We start from the raw sequence: 15,380 nt of genomic DNA on the forward strand, positions 1-15,380 counted from the left end.
TGAAGTCTTTAGCCTCGGCACGGTCCAGCTTCCTCTGATATTTGTTGATCAACAGCCTCTGTAGACGTAGGATGCTGGGGACCAGACGGATAGCTCGAAGGTGACAATCCTTTATAAATACCAGAGGATGAGTAAAAGAAAGAAGATAATTTAAATGCATGTTTCCAAAGATCATTTAAGAATATTCTTTCTAAGAGTTTCTAAAATTGAAGAGTGATTTTAACAAACGTGTAAAAGGTACAATTTATCAAGTACTTAGGTTTGATTTATATGATGACACTTTAGAGAATATTACTTCCAAGCAGAATTATTTCATATTCTGAAGAAATTATACCTCGTCCAGTAAAACAGCCTAAGGATCTGGTGTTCTCTTCCCCATCTTTGTCTGGAAGACAGTGGTGAGGTGGTCCATGGAGATCCGTGACCTGAACCGCCATACAGTCGGTACTTCCTGGTAGAGCTGTGGCAGAAGTCTGTTCCTGAGGTGTGTATGTATCTCAAACAGGAGGCACAAAAGGGGGTCGGATCCTTTCAACATTACACTGGGTAATTAAAGTAATCTCAAACATGAAGGCACAAAAAGGGATCGGACTTACACATCTCTGATTTGAAACTATTCAGGATCAATTAAATAAGTAATATAAACTTACCGACAGTTTGGTTATTGCAATTGCAATTTTATAAAATGTAATTACGAAATATTTGTTATTATAAAATGTGCATATTAATAACTTTTATTATTCACAAAAAAGGTTGTCTTAAAAATCAATTACCAAAAGTCTTTTATCTTGTATAAGCTGTGTTCGGTGCAGGATTTCATTGTTGTCTCCACATCCTGACAAATGAAAATAAGATGATAAATATCGGAGTGCTGCAGCTATTGTGATCTTTTGTTAAACACACATATATAAAAAGCAACTAACGGTTGCATTTAAAACATATAAATGTAGTATAGAATGCAGGTAGGACTTTTAGGTACATTATGATCAGTGAAATGTGCTGCCCCTATCGTATTTATCTTAAAAAGGCGACTTTGTAGATGTCGTAACAATTCTCTTTCTTGTCTTCAACTGCCTGTCCTAGTCTTCATTCCTAGACCGTCTATTCCATTTGCAGCAACCTCACTTGTAGGATTCGTCCACCTTTGAGTGGATCCTGCTCTGGGTTCGAGACGCTCCCCTGGCCGAGACATCCCTTGGGTCTTTAAAATAGTGAGTAGTTCGTCATTTGTCTCACGCGCTTTACAATAGTAATTATGATCGAGTGTAGATGGGTTTGTTGGTTTCTTCGAGCGGCTTGCCTATCAGATGAAAAACACTATGTTAAAAATGCGTCCAGAAAACACAGAACACGGAAAACTCACCCAGTATGACACGACACCTTTTGCAGTGGGAGACCGACCCTGAATAAACACCATGGCTGTTTAAATAAGACGTTTAATTTTAAATCATAGACACAATTAACTAATGTTGATTTTCATCAGATAAGAGGGGCCTCCAGATTTTTTGTGCAATGAATTATCAATGTCCAACTGATCTTATTGGCGACAAAACAAACAGTCAGTATAACAGTAGTGGCTACCACTTTAGGCCTTCCATACAGGAATAAATCAGATAGTTTTGAAGTTGTCAGTTTTCCAATATATGTTTTTTGCACAATATTTTGTTTTCAATATTTAAACAAAATAATGATTCCAAAGAAATTGAGAATTTGTTAGAAAGTTAGATGGTAAAGGTCATTCAGACATTGTATGCAATTACCTGGTAGCTGCTCTATTACTCATCAATAGTGGAGCTACAGGCGCCGTAAAGGGTAGTTTCTCTTATTTATTTGACAGCTAATTGGTTAAATGATTCAAGCTCTCTTATGGACCCACTAGAGTGATCATTGAAAAGGACGGTAGAGGGATAGTCATCGACTAGTCCACAAACATGTTAGTCCTTACAAATTAGTCATGGTTACCGTCCGCGATTATTAGGGTCACTAGGTGTCTTAGTGAGTATTTCTCAAGAAAGATTTTTAAGTGTCACATTCTGTGATTGACAATGTGACCCTTTGGATAGGGTGTGGATGGTTAATGTATTTTCCTTATTCTCACAAACTTGACAGTCCTTTCGATTGCCAGCATGTTTGAAGGGTCCCAAAAGCAGGTCACTAATACTCTGCTTAGTAATTGACACAAGAGTGTAGTTGAACAGATGTTAGCCTATTTTATTCGCACTTAACCATGAATAGGCAGTTAAATGTCATTTTAGTTTGGGGGAACTCTCGCTTGCAACTGGTAGCATCTGTATCACGTTCGGCAGGGTGTGTCGCTATTAGTTAGTTGACTTTAAAATAGAGTTACATGTTTTTTAAGTGGAATGTATAGGTCCTGTGCATGTCATCTGTTTTGTGATATAGTGACAGAGGTATCTCAATTATGAGAACAAAACTGTTGGTGTGGCCCGCATTATTACAGCATGCTACTCGCGTAATATCAAGCTCTCTTAGAGTCTCTTAATGTATCCCACAGAACATTTTGTAGTCATTTCGTGGTGAACCTGTGCTGACCTTTTTTGCCAACAAACAATACTATTAACCTATTTACCCGCTGATGAAATTTAATAAGAAATCAATGAGAATCAAGTGCCTGTGATTCTAGGACTCTATAAATTAATAATGAAGAGGATAGGTTAAAAAGACTCGACTAATCAGGGTATGCTATCCATCTTTTCGGATATTGAAGCCAATTTTTGTATCGATGTTGTGTTTTGTGGATGTATCGCAAATTTGCAGACCGTACTTCTTTATAAGGATTATCTTTTCGTTATTATCCATGGAAGCGATGTTTATATGAATTTACCTCACTATGTTATTCAACAGAAGAATTGTAATATATTGCGAGGAACAGATGCGTGCGAAAGATATATATCCACACAATCGTGGTTTGCTGTCATGTATGAAAGTTTGATTCCTCACACGGTAGATCTAGTTTATTTTTTTGTAAAATTATAAACATCATTACCTGATAAAACTCATTATACTAATGGTTCCATAGCGAAAACACCACACCTGTTATGTGTATGTTTCTCTATTTTTCCGTTATCTACGAGTAGAATACACATTTAAATTAATATTTACTAGGCGTAAGTATTACACATCAACCGTGAGGTATCAATGGGGGATAGGCAACGCTCACAAACATCTCCTCCCAATGAGTTCTTGGCATCCGTCGTGATCAGCGTTAGCACGTCGGCATCCACAGCTCCTTGAATATAGATGAAAACACTTTGTTAAATTGTTATTTTAAACTATTTGTGAACTAAAAACTATTCTTTCTCATTATGGTAAATCGAGATATTTCAAGCAAAAAAACCCCCCCAAAAAAACCCAAGAAAAATAAAAAATAAATAAAAAAATAAAATCCGGGGGGAAAATAGCTTTTCAAAGGGTTAAAAAATGTTGTTAACAATAAACACAAACTAACTATATAAAATAAGTGCATTTTCAGTGCAAAAGTTTTACAAAAAGATATGCTCTTAGATGGAACAAATATTTTCTTTTTTTAATGTCTGAAATCTCTCTTATGTAAAGCTGTTGAAAAATTAATTAAAAATCATGAAAGAGCAAAACAGAAATTACATTTGATTTTTAAATAAAATTACGTTAAAAAAATACTTACACCACTACAAAGGCTATAGTCTCGACCAATCAGGGGCCTTGGTGTTTCGTTTACCATGACAATAAAAAACATTTCAAAACTGTTGCTATCTTATTCGTATTCCTAATTTCCCTCACTTTTTCACTTACATATAAACTATCTAAATTTCAACGCAAGAGTCGCTTATTTTTATTACCATAGAAACGCAACATATTGGAAAATTTCTTATACTTCATAACCCCTTTTTTACCACTTTAATCTGTCAATATCTAAATTCCAACCAATTAGGGGCCTCTATATTTTGTTCACATGGCAATCAGTCATTTTGAACAGTGACACCATGTTATTTAGCATATCACATAAGCCTAATATACCAATTTTCATTAAAATCTGACATTATCTGAATTTAATCCAATCCGATACGTTTATTTTGGTACATGCACCATGTCAACCAATAGTTTGGGTAGTGTGTAACCAGCATTCTAAATATTACTGAACATTAATGTTTACTTAAGGATCCCTCTAGTGAAGTTTAAGACTCGTTGAAGATTCATTTCAACATTAATCAAACAGTTTTTGATATTTTCAAAATAATTTCCTATATTTATAGCAAGTTGCCATATAGAAAATTGAACTTAAACTTATTTTAAGACTAAAATGTCCGACAACATGTTTTAGCTATATCAAGATTATTTTTGCTTTTAAATCTTTTCAAGGTTCATTGTGATGAATATATTGAGCGCTTAGGTGTGAAATTATATGGTTTTATATTGTTACATTTTAGTGTATAGTTACAGTAATTTCAAGTTTCAGCAAGAAATGCCTAAAACTCCAGCACACTACAGACGCCTATTTTTTATGACGGTGTTTAGAAGCAGCAATCTTTTTTCTTTTTGAAATAAAAATATGAGTCCTCAAGAACTTTTCTGTGAAGCGTTTGAATCTGACAGTAATATTATAAAAAATTAATGGGGTATTTTAATGCAAAGTTTGTGGACACACGTATTTAACATTGTGAAATGAGATTGACAAAGAGCGATGTTTCGTTTTCTCTTTGTTACATATAAAGTATTATTCCTTTTAAAAATGTTTATTAAAACGGCATTTTTTCCTGTAAAAATCAAAAACAGCTGGTGTTCAGATATAAAGAATACGAATTTTACTCAACTGATTTAGGAATAATACAAATGTCCCATTTTGTCATGTTTGTTTAGGTTCTTTTTATGAAAAATGAACACGGATATCTCAAGGTCTTTTGGACCTTTTTAAATTAAAAAAAATCCAAAGAAAAAAGTTTAATTTAGACGGACAACTAATAGTAATTTCTATAGATACAAAGTTTTAAGAAAATTGGGCTGTGAGCAGTTTCTATGGGAGTTTTTAACATTAGCTTGAACACCACTTTTATGTCAAATTGATCTCTTTTAGCGCCCATCACTGAAGCTACTAGGGACCAGGTCAGGGCGAATTAGGCCAAAAAGGTTTACTGCATGAGATTGACTCATGTCCTGTTGAAAATGAAATAAATAATGATCACAATTGAAATCCCGCGCGCCATGAAATTCACAACTGATGTTAAAGAGTTGGAAAAAGAATTGTAGCCATTTTGAACAATTTGGCCATCCCGCAACCTTCTGGAGGTGAAGACCAACCAGTTTCTATAATTTTGTCTGGTTCTTATATTAGGGCTATAGAAGGTATGCAAAGTTTTGTAGAAGATGTCAAAAATGTAAATTGTTTTAGAGACACAAGACGCATAACGGACAATGATGGACAATGACGGGACAGAAAGCGATTAGAATAGGGCTGGAAAGCGGAAGTGCGAGATTCGGACGTGGTATTCGCATTTCGGATACAAACAAACCCACAGTCGGCTCGTGTGGGTACAGTGTAATGTTTAACTTCCCGCGTCTGTTTAAGTTGATAATGAGCTTTGAGATTACTTTTTCTGATAAGTCTTGAGATAAAAATATGCCCTTTTGAGGACGAAATAACGATCCTACAAGTCAGCTCAGCAATATAACCGGTTTGAATGTAAATATTTACCGCATAACACTTATATGTACACCAGTCGTAGGACCGTAGACATGTACATGTAGAAGGCATATGGGTAGGCCTAACCGAGAATATGAAAGACGATTTAAGAATAAAAACATTAAAAATTTAATTCAAAAGTAAGAGATATTATACGCATATTTATATCTGTATATATATTGTCGCATGTAACATTTTTTTCCTTGGGTTGTCAGGATATTTTTTCATGTGTAGACATACAATCACATGGCATTTGTATGCTAGCTAATAAAATAAACTACAGTACTAGGCTTATTGTAGGTGATTATTTTCAATGGCATGTAATCATTTAAAAAAATATATTATAATGAAAATAATCAAATAATTGATTTATTTATGTTATAATTGTGTTGGTAAATTAACTATAAAAATCCACATCATTTCAAAATAAAACAGATCATGACAGGGCCCAAAAAGTGTTTTTTAAAGCTTAAATCAACTGTTTGTATTTTGTTAATTAACCTACATGTATTTTGAAATTTTTTAAATTAACACTGTGTTGTGTAAAATATGACACAATATTTATGTAGAATCTAGATGACCACATCAAAATGGCTTTTTAGGAAAATACTGCAGTACATGGCTGCATTTTTTAATCCCTTTATATCTAAATCAGCATTACATGAAAGTAACTGTACTGAACTATAAAGACAGATATTAGATATAATAAATATATTAAGAGTTTCTTAATTTACACATCAAAACCTGAGGAGGAAAGTTTTTTTTTTTACATTTATTATCTAATTTCTCAGCTTATTTCCTAAATCCTTGCTAGTTGTGCATAGACAAATTACTTCATAATTTATGCATCATAAAATACTGCACCATAGATATGAACATGTATGTATTTTGTTGTATTTCATTTATTATATTGTATATTTAGTTTTAATACTGTAGTGCATTTTGTGTCAATTTAGAAGCATTTCACAGCACAAAACAATACACTTAAAGTGAATATAAAAGTTGAAAAAAAAATATTGCGATTCTGTTCTTGTTTTAAAATTATGTAGTCTTTGATCTCATTCAAAGAAATTAATCTGTATAAATTTAAATGCCATTAAAAATAATAACCCATTATAAATCTATTATTTGAAAAATCTATTACAAAACAATAATATTTTCAATATTACTGGAGTAAAATTCTTTCTGGAGTTAAAATACCAGTACATGTTTTTTAATGTATGGGATCTATAGCTAGGCCTACCCCATGACTGGAACATATTGGTATACATCCATACAGTGGTGTAAAGATCATCATATTGTTGAAAGTTACAAGTCCATGTTTCTGATGAAATACGTCTACATAAATGTTGCTATCAAGTATGCAGCCCTATACATGTATGTGTTCTTCTGTGAGCACAGTGTAGAAGAGCTGGTGTGATATATTGGCTTCAGCTTCCTGTACAAAAAAGTATCTACAAAAAGATATGCCCACTGGAGATGTTATTTATAACACAGAGGTTTGCTGAATCCGCTTATTTCAGTTTGAAAACAAATTTACAGATATTATTCATTATTTTTTTATGAATATCCTAAAAGTTAATTTTACCATTTAAGACATTGTCAGCTAGCACAAAATATGTACATATAAGAAATGAATTGCTGAAACTTAGGACATATCCTTCAACATTGATTAAAGATTTAAAATGATGTTCATGACATTAACATTTGAAAAAATGGATTTCAATATTTCAATTTTATTTGTATTACACCTACCTACTGTGAATTAACATTTAACTGAATGAATTCTTAGGCATCTTCAAATACATTAATTCAAATTAAAAAACACCTGTTTGTGGATTCATGTACTGAATATCAGATATAGACACAAGGGAAAATAAAAAAAAATCCAATCCTTTTCTTGGTCAATTAAATATTTTGAATTGAAATTGAAAATAAAATAAAATAAGTTAAATTTGAATCACCAATAATATTATATTTTTGTCTTAAAAGATACATGTATGCCTAATATCCATCAATAATTGATACTTAAGTGACGTATTAGAAATTATACTCTCAAAGAGAGTTTGTTGTCTTAAACATAACAGCCATATTTTATTAATAAAATTGTTTTCAACATCATAAGCACATGATTAAGGAGCATGATGAAAAAGTAAACAAAATATAGCCAGTCAATGAAGAGAAAATCCTTGGTACAATAAAGCAGTCAAACAAGCAAACCAAAATAGAACAAATAAATTCATAGTTTCTGGTTCAAAACATCTTATGGCACTGCCATGGGACCTGTCAAAGAGGAAATGTTATAAAAAATGTATATGACAGAAATATGGTATACACTGTTAGTGTACATGTGTAACTGCAGGAAAAAAGAAAGTGTATGAATGAAAATGAATATCCAGTATATATGAGAGAGTACCATATGAGAGAGTACCATGCATACAAAAGTTGTGTGCTTAAGGAATGTTACATTTTTTTCTGCTCTCAAAGTTTATTGTCTTAATCTTTCTTTCACCCATCTTACAAGTTACTCTTCTCTTCTTCTTTCTGTTTTTATGTATGTCTGTCTCTGTATTTTGTCCCTCATTCTGGTCTTCTTAATCTTTGCAATCATTTATTTATGTTATCATTTCTTTTGTTTAAATGTTATTTTCCCCCTGCTCTGGATGTTTTTAAATATTGAATATTACTGTCTCAAATGCACTTTACTTAGTATTTGTGTACTGTTTATTGACAATAAATTATTTTGAAATGAAATGTAATATGCAAAAGTAGATGTTCTACATGTGTATGCATTATTGTATGTGTACATACTTCATCCAGTCCCCATGTTACTAAAGCACCTTATTTTGACCCTGCATTGTACATTCATGTATGCAGTATTATTATATATTTCTTTGGTATTAAAAATGTCTGCAAGATGGTATTCACACCAACTGGGAATTACAAAGCATTGATAGATATATGAAAACCTACATATATATATATTTAGTACATAAAGACTAAAACTGTCATCATGTAATTTGCTTCATATGTTCTATTCTATTCTTTTATTACCTTGAGTATTTCGGCTCATCGGTTTGAAACAAAACATATATACAAACACAATACACAGAATACACACTTGCCATCCATGCAACACACACACTCACTCTCACCATACATACATGTACACTGACACACAACAACCCTCTTAAGTATACATAAGTCTAGTGTGGAGGGATTATGCTAATTTCAGCTTATAACATGTTATTTCTTATTTTATTACATAATTTAATGTATTTTGCTAAATTTGATAACTCTTTTTTGTTCTCTGTTTCTTAAAGTTGAATAAATTTATACATACTCGGTCTAATGAAATAATATTTCTTAATAAAACGCTTTCTTAAAGTTAAATAGCATTCACATTTTAAAATAAAATGAAATTCATCTTCAATGTCCTTTCATTTCTTTCTAAAATTGTTATACCTTCCCGTTTCAATATTTAATTTGTGAGATGACAATCGTATTTTTGTTATTTCTTTTAAATTCATGACACCAATTGGTTTTGTTAAATAAGGTTGTAAGCAGAAATGTTGACCAACAAACTTGTACAATGAACACTTCGAAGATGAATCAATTTTTCCTTTACATTCCTGCTTAAAAATATCACATAATTTACATTTTTAAACATTTATTATATAGTCAGTTGTATATAGATCCCCAAACTGCCACAAATACCCTACCCCTATCCTAAATAATTCATTTCTCACTCCATCCAACCATTCACTCCCATTTTCTAACATTCCTGATAGCAGGCATTCAAAACACAATTGTCAGTCTGTTTAATTTTTATCCAATATTTGAAATTTTTTAATTTTCTCCCTATTTCTAAAGGCATTCTCCCTAATTCTTGATATACCATAACATTTGCTGTAGATTTTTTAACGCCCAATAATCGTTTACAAAACCCTAAATATGTAAAACACATAGCAGCAGCACCCCCCTCCCTCCCTCTCTCCCACCCCAAGTACAATCACAAACCAATTACGCATTTGTGTGACTAGATATTCAATTAAAGTAAAAGTAATTCATATTTATGTTCCAATTGAATTAAATGTGTAAATTGTAAGACATGACACCCAAATGATATATATTACTATTGTCTACGCCGGACTGAATGTGCACAGTACACATATTGTACAGATGTGTAGCTAGGCCAAACTCACTGACGTTTATCGTGTTTATAAAAATATCGTACTATAATCATATTAAATGCCTTAATGTACTTCTTAATGGTTATAGAGGCATTGGCAGATAAGTGAAGCACGCAAAAAAGTACGATTTAATAAAACTTGCAAACCTTCATTATTGTATGTCTCTGTAAGACTGTGAAGGACCATATGCATTAACAGAAGGACATCATCCACACTTCGTCCAGTCAGTCGTTGTAAACTGGCGATATCCAGCTTGATGTGGTTCAGGAGAAAATCAGCCAAGGCATCAACGACGATGTTTGGTTGGATCATGCCACATACAACCTTTAAAAGAATATATGAGCCGTCATTATTTGTTTGAAGTTCTTTACATTTAAACAAATTGAGTTACAAAAAATGATTGCAAATCTCTCTCTCTCCCTCTCACCCTCCGTCCCTCCCCCTCTCTCTCCTCTCTCTCCCTCTCTGGTATATTATTTTAATGCAAAAATGTTGATTTCTAAAACATTATTGTTCTCTTTCAAGCTATAGCTTAAAGCTAGTAAAACAAAATATGTACCTGTGCATTTTCATTTGCCCCAAGAAACATTGTTACATGAGTTAGAAGTCTAAGAATGGCAAAAGAGATAGGGTTCATATTTCTCTCGCCGACAATAACATCTGTTCTCTGGTCAGCTTGCCCCAGGATATGACCAGGTTTAGTATGGTCAGTTCTGTAATAATAAAACATAGTTGTGATTATGTTGTTTTTTTTTTACTTTTAACTCCCGGATTATCGGACAAATACCTGTAACTGTGCTATATGTTACCTTTTACTGTCTTATATGTGATTCTAATATAAGACAGTCACTTATAAGACAACAAAAGGTAACTAATGGGAGAGTTACACAATACAGGTGAGTATATGTCTCCAGGCACAATCCCATAATTATATTGAACACACAACACACAGCCTGCCGGAATTTTCCATTATTTTTTAATCCAAATTACGAACAAGAGATCCCAGAGGGATCTTGGCGCCCACCAAAGAATGATCTACGTCTGACAATAGAAAGAGGGATCTTTTCTCTGCTTTCAAACTTTTACTACATATTACTACATATGAAATTTGAGAAAGATCTTTTCAGTACTTTCTGAGATATATAACACTAACAAACGTCAATTGTCAAATACCTGTTGGCCATCTTGTTGACCGATCGGTCCCAAAATGCAATATGCAGGTCCTAGGAGAACCTACATATAAAATTTGAGACAGATCACTTTAGTACTTTCTGAGAAATAGCGTTAACAAACTTCAATTATCAAAATTCAAGATGGCGGCCTGGCGTCCATCTTGTTGATCGATCCATCCCAATGCACAACTAGGGCCCTAGGGGAATCTGCATGTGAAATATGGGAGAGATCCCTTCAGTACTTTCTGAGAAATAGCGGTAACAAACTTTAACTATCAAAATCCAAGATGGCGGCCTGGCGGCCATCTTGTTGACCGATTGGTCCCAAAATGCAATATGCACAACTAGGGCCCTAGGGCAACCTACATGTGAAATTTGAGAGAGATCCCTTCAGTACTTTCTGAGAAATAGCGGTAACAAACTTTAACTATCAAAATCCAAGATGGCGGCCTGGCGGCCATCTTGTTAACCGATCGGTCCTAAAATGCAATATGCACAACTAGGGCCCTAGGGGAACCTACATATGAAATTTGAGAAAGATCCCTTCAGCCCTTTCCGAGAAATAGCGGTAACAAGAAATGTTAACGGACGGAAGGACGGACGGACGGACGGACGGAAGGACGACGGACCACGGACAAAAAGCGATTTGAATAGCCCCACCATCTGATGATGGTGGGCTAAAAACTGCCACACAATGAATATGAAGAGAATTTAATCCTCTGTTGATACGGAATTAAACACATCCACATAGTTTCTGTATATATCCCAGATCAAGGTTTTTTCCTTATTATGAATTCACCATTTAAACACTTATCTACAGGATTAACTCCAATTCCCCCTTTCTGAATCCTTGTTGTTATTGTATTCCACTTTTGACTTTAAATTTCCAAATCATCTACACTGTAGTTTTACACTTGTTTTGATATTGTTTCAACAAAATATTTAAGAAATTCAACAAAATCCCATTGGCTTGTTAAATGAAATAGCACATGGTATGCAGATTTAGTATTTTCGCAATAAATCCAAGATTGTCCCTAAAGAGGTCGAAAGTTTCATATCCTCTGAATTCAATGAAAGTTTGGGGGCACCGACTGTTTTGAACTGACCTGTTATATGCGATCGTTTTATTAAGAAACTTTCAAACAAATACCTAAATTGCAAGTCTAGTCTAATATCGCTTGAATTGATAAAGTAATATCCTGCTGTCGGTGGACATATTGAAAGTGAATTTACAGATAGTTGTACAGCCCATAAGCATGCATTCCGTTCATGAATGCTATTCATCACATAACAGGCAAAGGTAATTTTGTGTTGCAATTATCTATATTTGATTAATCATGGTTGAATGCATATTGGTAGAGTTACCTTAGCTCATAAACAAAGGCAAAAATACTACCTTATATTAGAAATAAAAGTGTACTTGGTTAACACAAAGACTTGCTATGTTTTAAGTTAGAGATAAGCCTCAAACTGTACAATATATGAGAAAGATAACAAGTCTCGGCCCTGACGGGCCTCGATACAGTTTGATACAGCCAAAATTTATACAAGTTCTGTTCCCCTTCCCCCAAGGATGTTTGTGGCCAAATTTGGTTACATTCCATTTAGAACTCTATGACTAGTAGCGATTTAAAGGATTTACCTCTATTTCCCCTATTGGGCCCCGCCCCTCCTGCCCCCGGGGGGGGGGGGGGGGGGGGGGGGGGGTCAGAGCCAAAATTTATACAAGTTCTGTTCCCCTTCCCCCAAGGATGTTTGTGGCCAAATTTGGTTACATTCCATTCAGAACTCTATGACTAGTAGCGATTTAAAGGATTTACCTCTATTTCCCCTATTGGGCCCCGCCCCTCCTGCCCCCGGGGGGTCAGAGCCAAAATTTATACAAGTTCTGTTCCCCCTCCCCCAAGGATGTTTGTGGCCAAATTTGGTTACAATCCATGCAGAACTCTATGACTAGTAGCGATTTAAAGGACATGTTGACGGACGGACGGACGGACGGACGACGGACGAACGGACGACGGACGACGGACGCCGCGCCATGACATAAGCTCACCGGCCCTTCGGGCCAGGTGAGCAAAAAAATCACAATTGTCACATTTGGTAAACTTTGACCTATAGCGAGCTTTTTGACACATATTTTGTGGAAACATGTAATAGGAAAAAGTTCATTTCCTACCTTTAGATTTGAAATAGCTTTCATACTTTTTGAGTTATAGCAGTTTTTTTTGTGTTTTAGTTTTTACGCGTTGACGGACACTTTGTATTTTTTTGACCTACTTAATTTTGTTCGTGGAACACCTTCAGACACATGGTTTTTAAACATACTGAAATTATCTTTATCCTAAGTCTTACGTTAAAAAATCAGGAAGAAGAATAATAATAAAAATAATAGTAAAGAAAAAGAATAAGAAACTTAACGAAAACAATAGGTCTTTTCACCATTTGTTGAAAAGCCCTAATAAAGGGACGTACTTTAAAGAAGACCTGTAGTAGTATATGATATAAGAATTATCTAGCAGGACAAAAACTTGAATTTAAACAGAACTCAAAGTTTCGGGTTTGGACGTTGATTTTCTGTAACCATGCAATGCCACAGGCCTGGGATGCCGCGTATGCAAATCCTATGATTTCGTGCTTTTTGTTGACGTTGATGTTACGTCATGATTCCTTGTGCTCATCTTCGCTTGGTGGATATGTTGACTGCATTCCATTTTAATTTTTCAAAAGTGCTATCATGACTATTCAAAAAATGAATTACTCCTGCTTTTACATTAGTTGAATATATTTACTGGTGAGAGTTGTACCGGAGCAACGCACAAATCGGAACAGATTATAAAACGGAAAGTACTATTTTTTTTAGCCATGCATGCATGCAGATGTTTGCTTATGTTCATGTTACCGGAACAAGAGCTTTGATTTTCGACACGCGAATAGTTAAATTTTGTTCAAGATTGCGCCCAGATTTCTGAAGAACGACGAAGAAGTATACAAATACATCTCTAATTAAAATGGAAATTTCTAACTGAAGAATTAGCCTACCTTAGTTAACTTAATCTTAGCAATTCCTATTGTGCCTATCGTGCAGAATCAAGTTGCAGCGGTCTAAATGAACTGTAATTTTCACAATTTCTTAGTATTTAGTTTACCCGGAATTTCTTCAGATAATTCTATAAAACAATTATTACGAAATACATGTTTATAAAAAAAAATATGGATGAAAATTATATGATGATCATTACCTTCCAATTTTGGCTGATAATATTGTAAAACGAAATGTATTTGATGATAAATCAAGTCATCGAGATGAGCATGCAGTGAATCCCACATACATCTAGTTAAATCATCTTTTTATATACATTATTTGACTATTCTTTGGTATATACCTTTACAACTTTATCAAATAATGAATTTTTCTAATTTCCCCAAATCAATATAAGATTATTTGTAAACATAATGTTTTGGGTAATGCTCCATTTTTACTTTTCAAATGCACCTCATTCCACACGGACAACGAAACACCAACCAAGCTTTTCAAAGCTAATGCAATATTGTACTCTCATCCAAGTTATACAGCGACCTCGTAAAACGTGCAAACCATAGTATAAACCTTCAGCATTCATCTTGAAATTGAGCAATTTGACAGCGATACATCAAAAATAGTTCTATCATTTTTGCGTCAATTTTATCTCAAACAACATGTCACAATAAAATCGTTTTGCACAGATTAATTCCTTTAAGTTTCAAAGTTGTTACAAGTAACGTGTGTGTAAATAATGTTTGTTACAATGCAATATATATTTACCCATCATCTTTTACATTGTTTGCTTCGGAGGTTGTGCATTAAACCTCCAATTGTTTTTCGCCACATTCAATGCATTATCTTCTACCAATGGTCTGCCACACTGAAACAGATGCCATTCTTTAATTAGTTCATATCATTCTTTCATATGGATTTTGGTTGTATTATCAGGCAAAATACAATGTCCATATTAGCTCCACTTACTGTCCAATTATAAATCCTACATTATTTTTAGTCCTATTCTTTTACTGCAAATTGTACTTTATACCGTCTCATTATCCATAATGAAAAGATATTCAGCAAAAATTGCAGCAAAAATACGACCAAAATTCGGTCGCAAATTCAACTCTGCAATTTTATTTTGACAGGATAATATACTTTAAAAGCATTGTGCTAAATCAAAATAATTGTGCATTCTTCATATTCCTACATTTACTTCAGTACCTTCAGTCCGTTATAGGAAACAACGAAAAAAAAATACGAACGAAAAAAACACATTTTCCTAATAAATATAAAATATTCTCACCAATCAATAATAT

General features: G+C 33.8%; 1 protein-coding gene across 1 annotated transcript; it reads right to left on the reverse strand.

Moving 5' to 3' along the window:
- Positions 1-352: 352 nt before the first annotated feature.
- LOC138312947 (E3 ubiquitin-protein ligase rnf213-alpha-like) lies at positions 353-14,918 on the reverse strand. The gene is made up of 5 exons (XM_069253650.1): positions 14,845-14,918; positions 10,430-10,583; positions 10,017-10,194; positions 3,124-3,250; positions 353-542 (listed from the first exon to the last, which is right to left on the reverse strand). The coding sequence occupies exons 2-5, from the start codon at positions 10,505-10,507 to the stop codon at positions 353-355; spliced, it is 573 nt and encodes a 190-aa protein (XP_069109751.1). The 5' UTR covers positions 10,508-10,583; positions 14,845-14,918.
- Between the last annotated feature and the right edge of the window lie 462 nt (positions 14,919-15,380).

This window comes from Argopecten irradians, unplaced genomic scaffold (genome assembly GCF_041381155.1).
Source record: "Argopecten irradians isolate NY unplaced genomic scaffold, Ai_NY scaffold_0536, whole genome shotgun sequence".
Lineage (NCBI taxonomy): Eukaryota > Metazoa > Mollusca > Bivalvia > Pectinida > Pectinidae > Argopecten > Argopecten irradians.

Excerpts from the sequence above, each read along its gene's own strand:
- LOC138312947 (XM_069253650.1), bottom strand. The coding sequence starts at position 10,507 with ATGAACCCTATCTCTTTTGCCATTCTTAGACTTCTAACTCATGTAACA. Across the intron at positions 10,195-10,429 it reads GGGCAAATGAAAATGCACAG|GTTGTATGTGGCATGATCCA; the intron begins GTACATATTTTG and ends ATTCTTTTAAAG. Across the intron at positions 543-3,123 it reads ATGTGTAATACTTACGCCTA|TGTAATGTTGAAAGGATCCG; the intron begins GTAAATATTAAT and ends TTAATTACCCAG.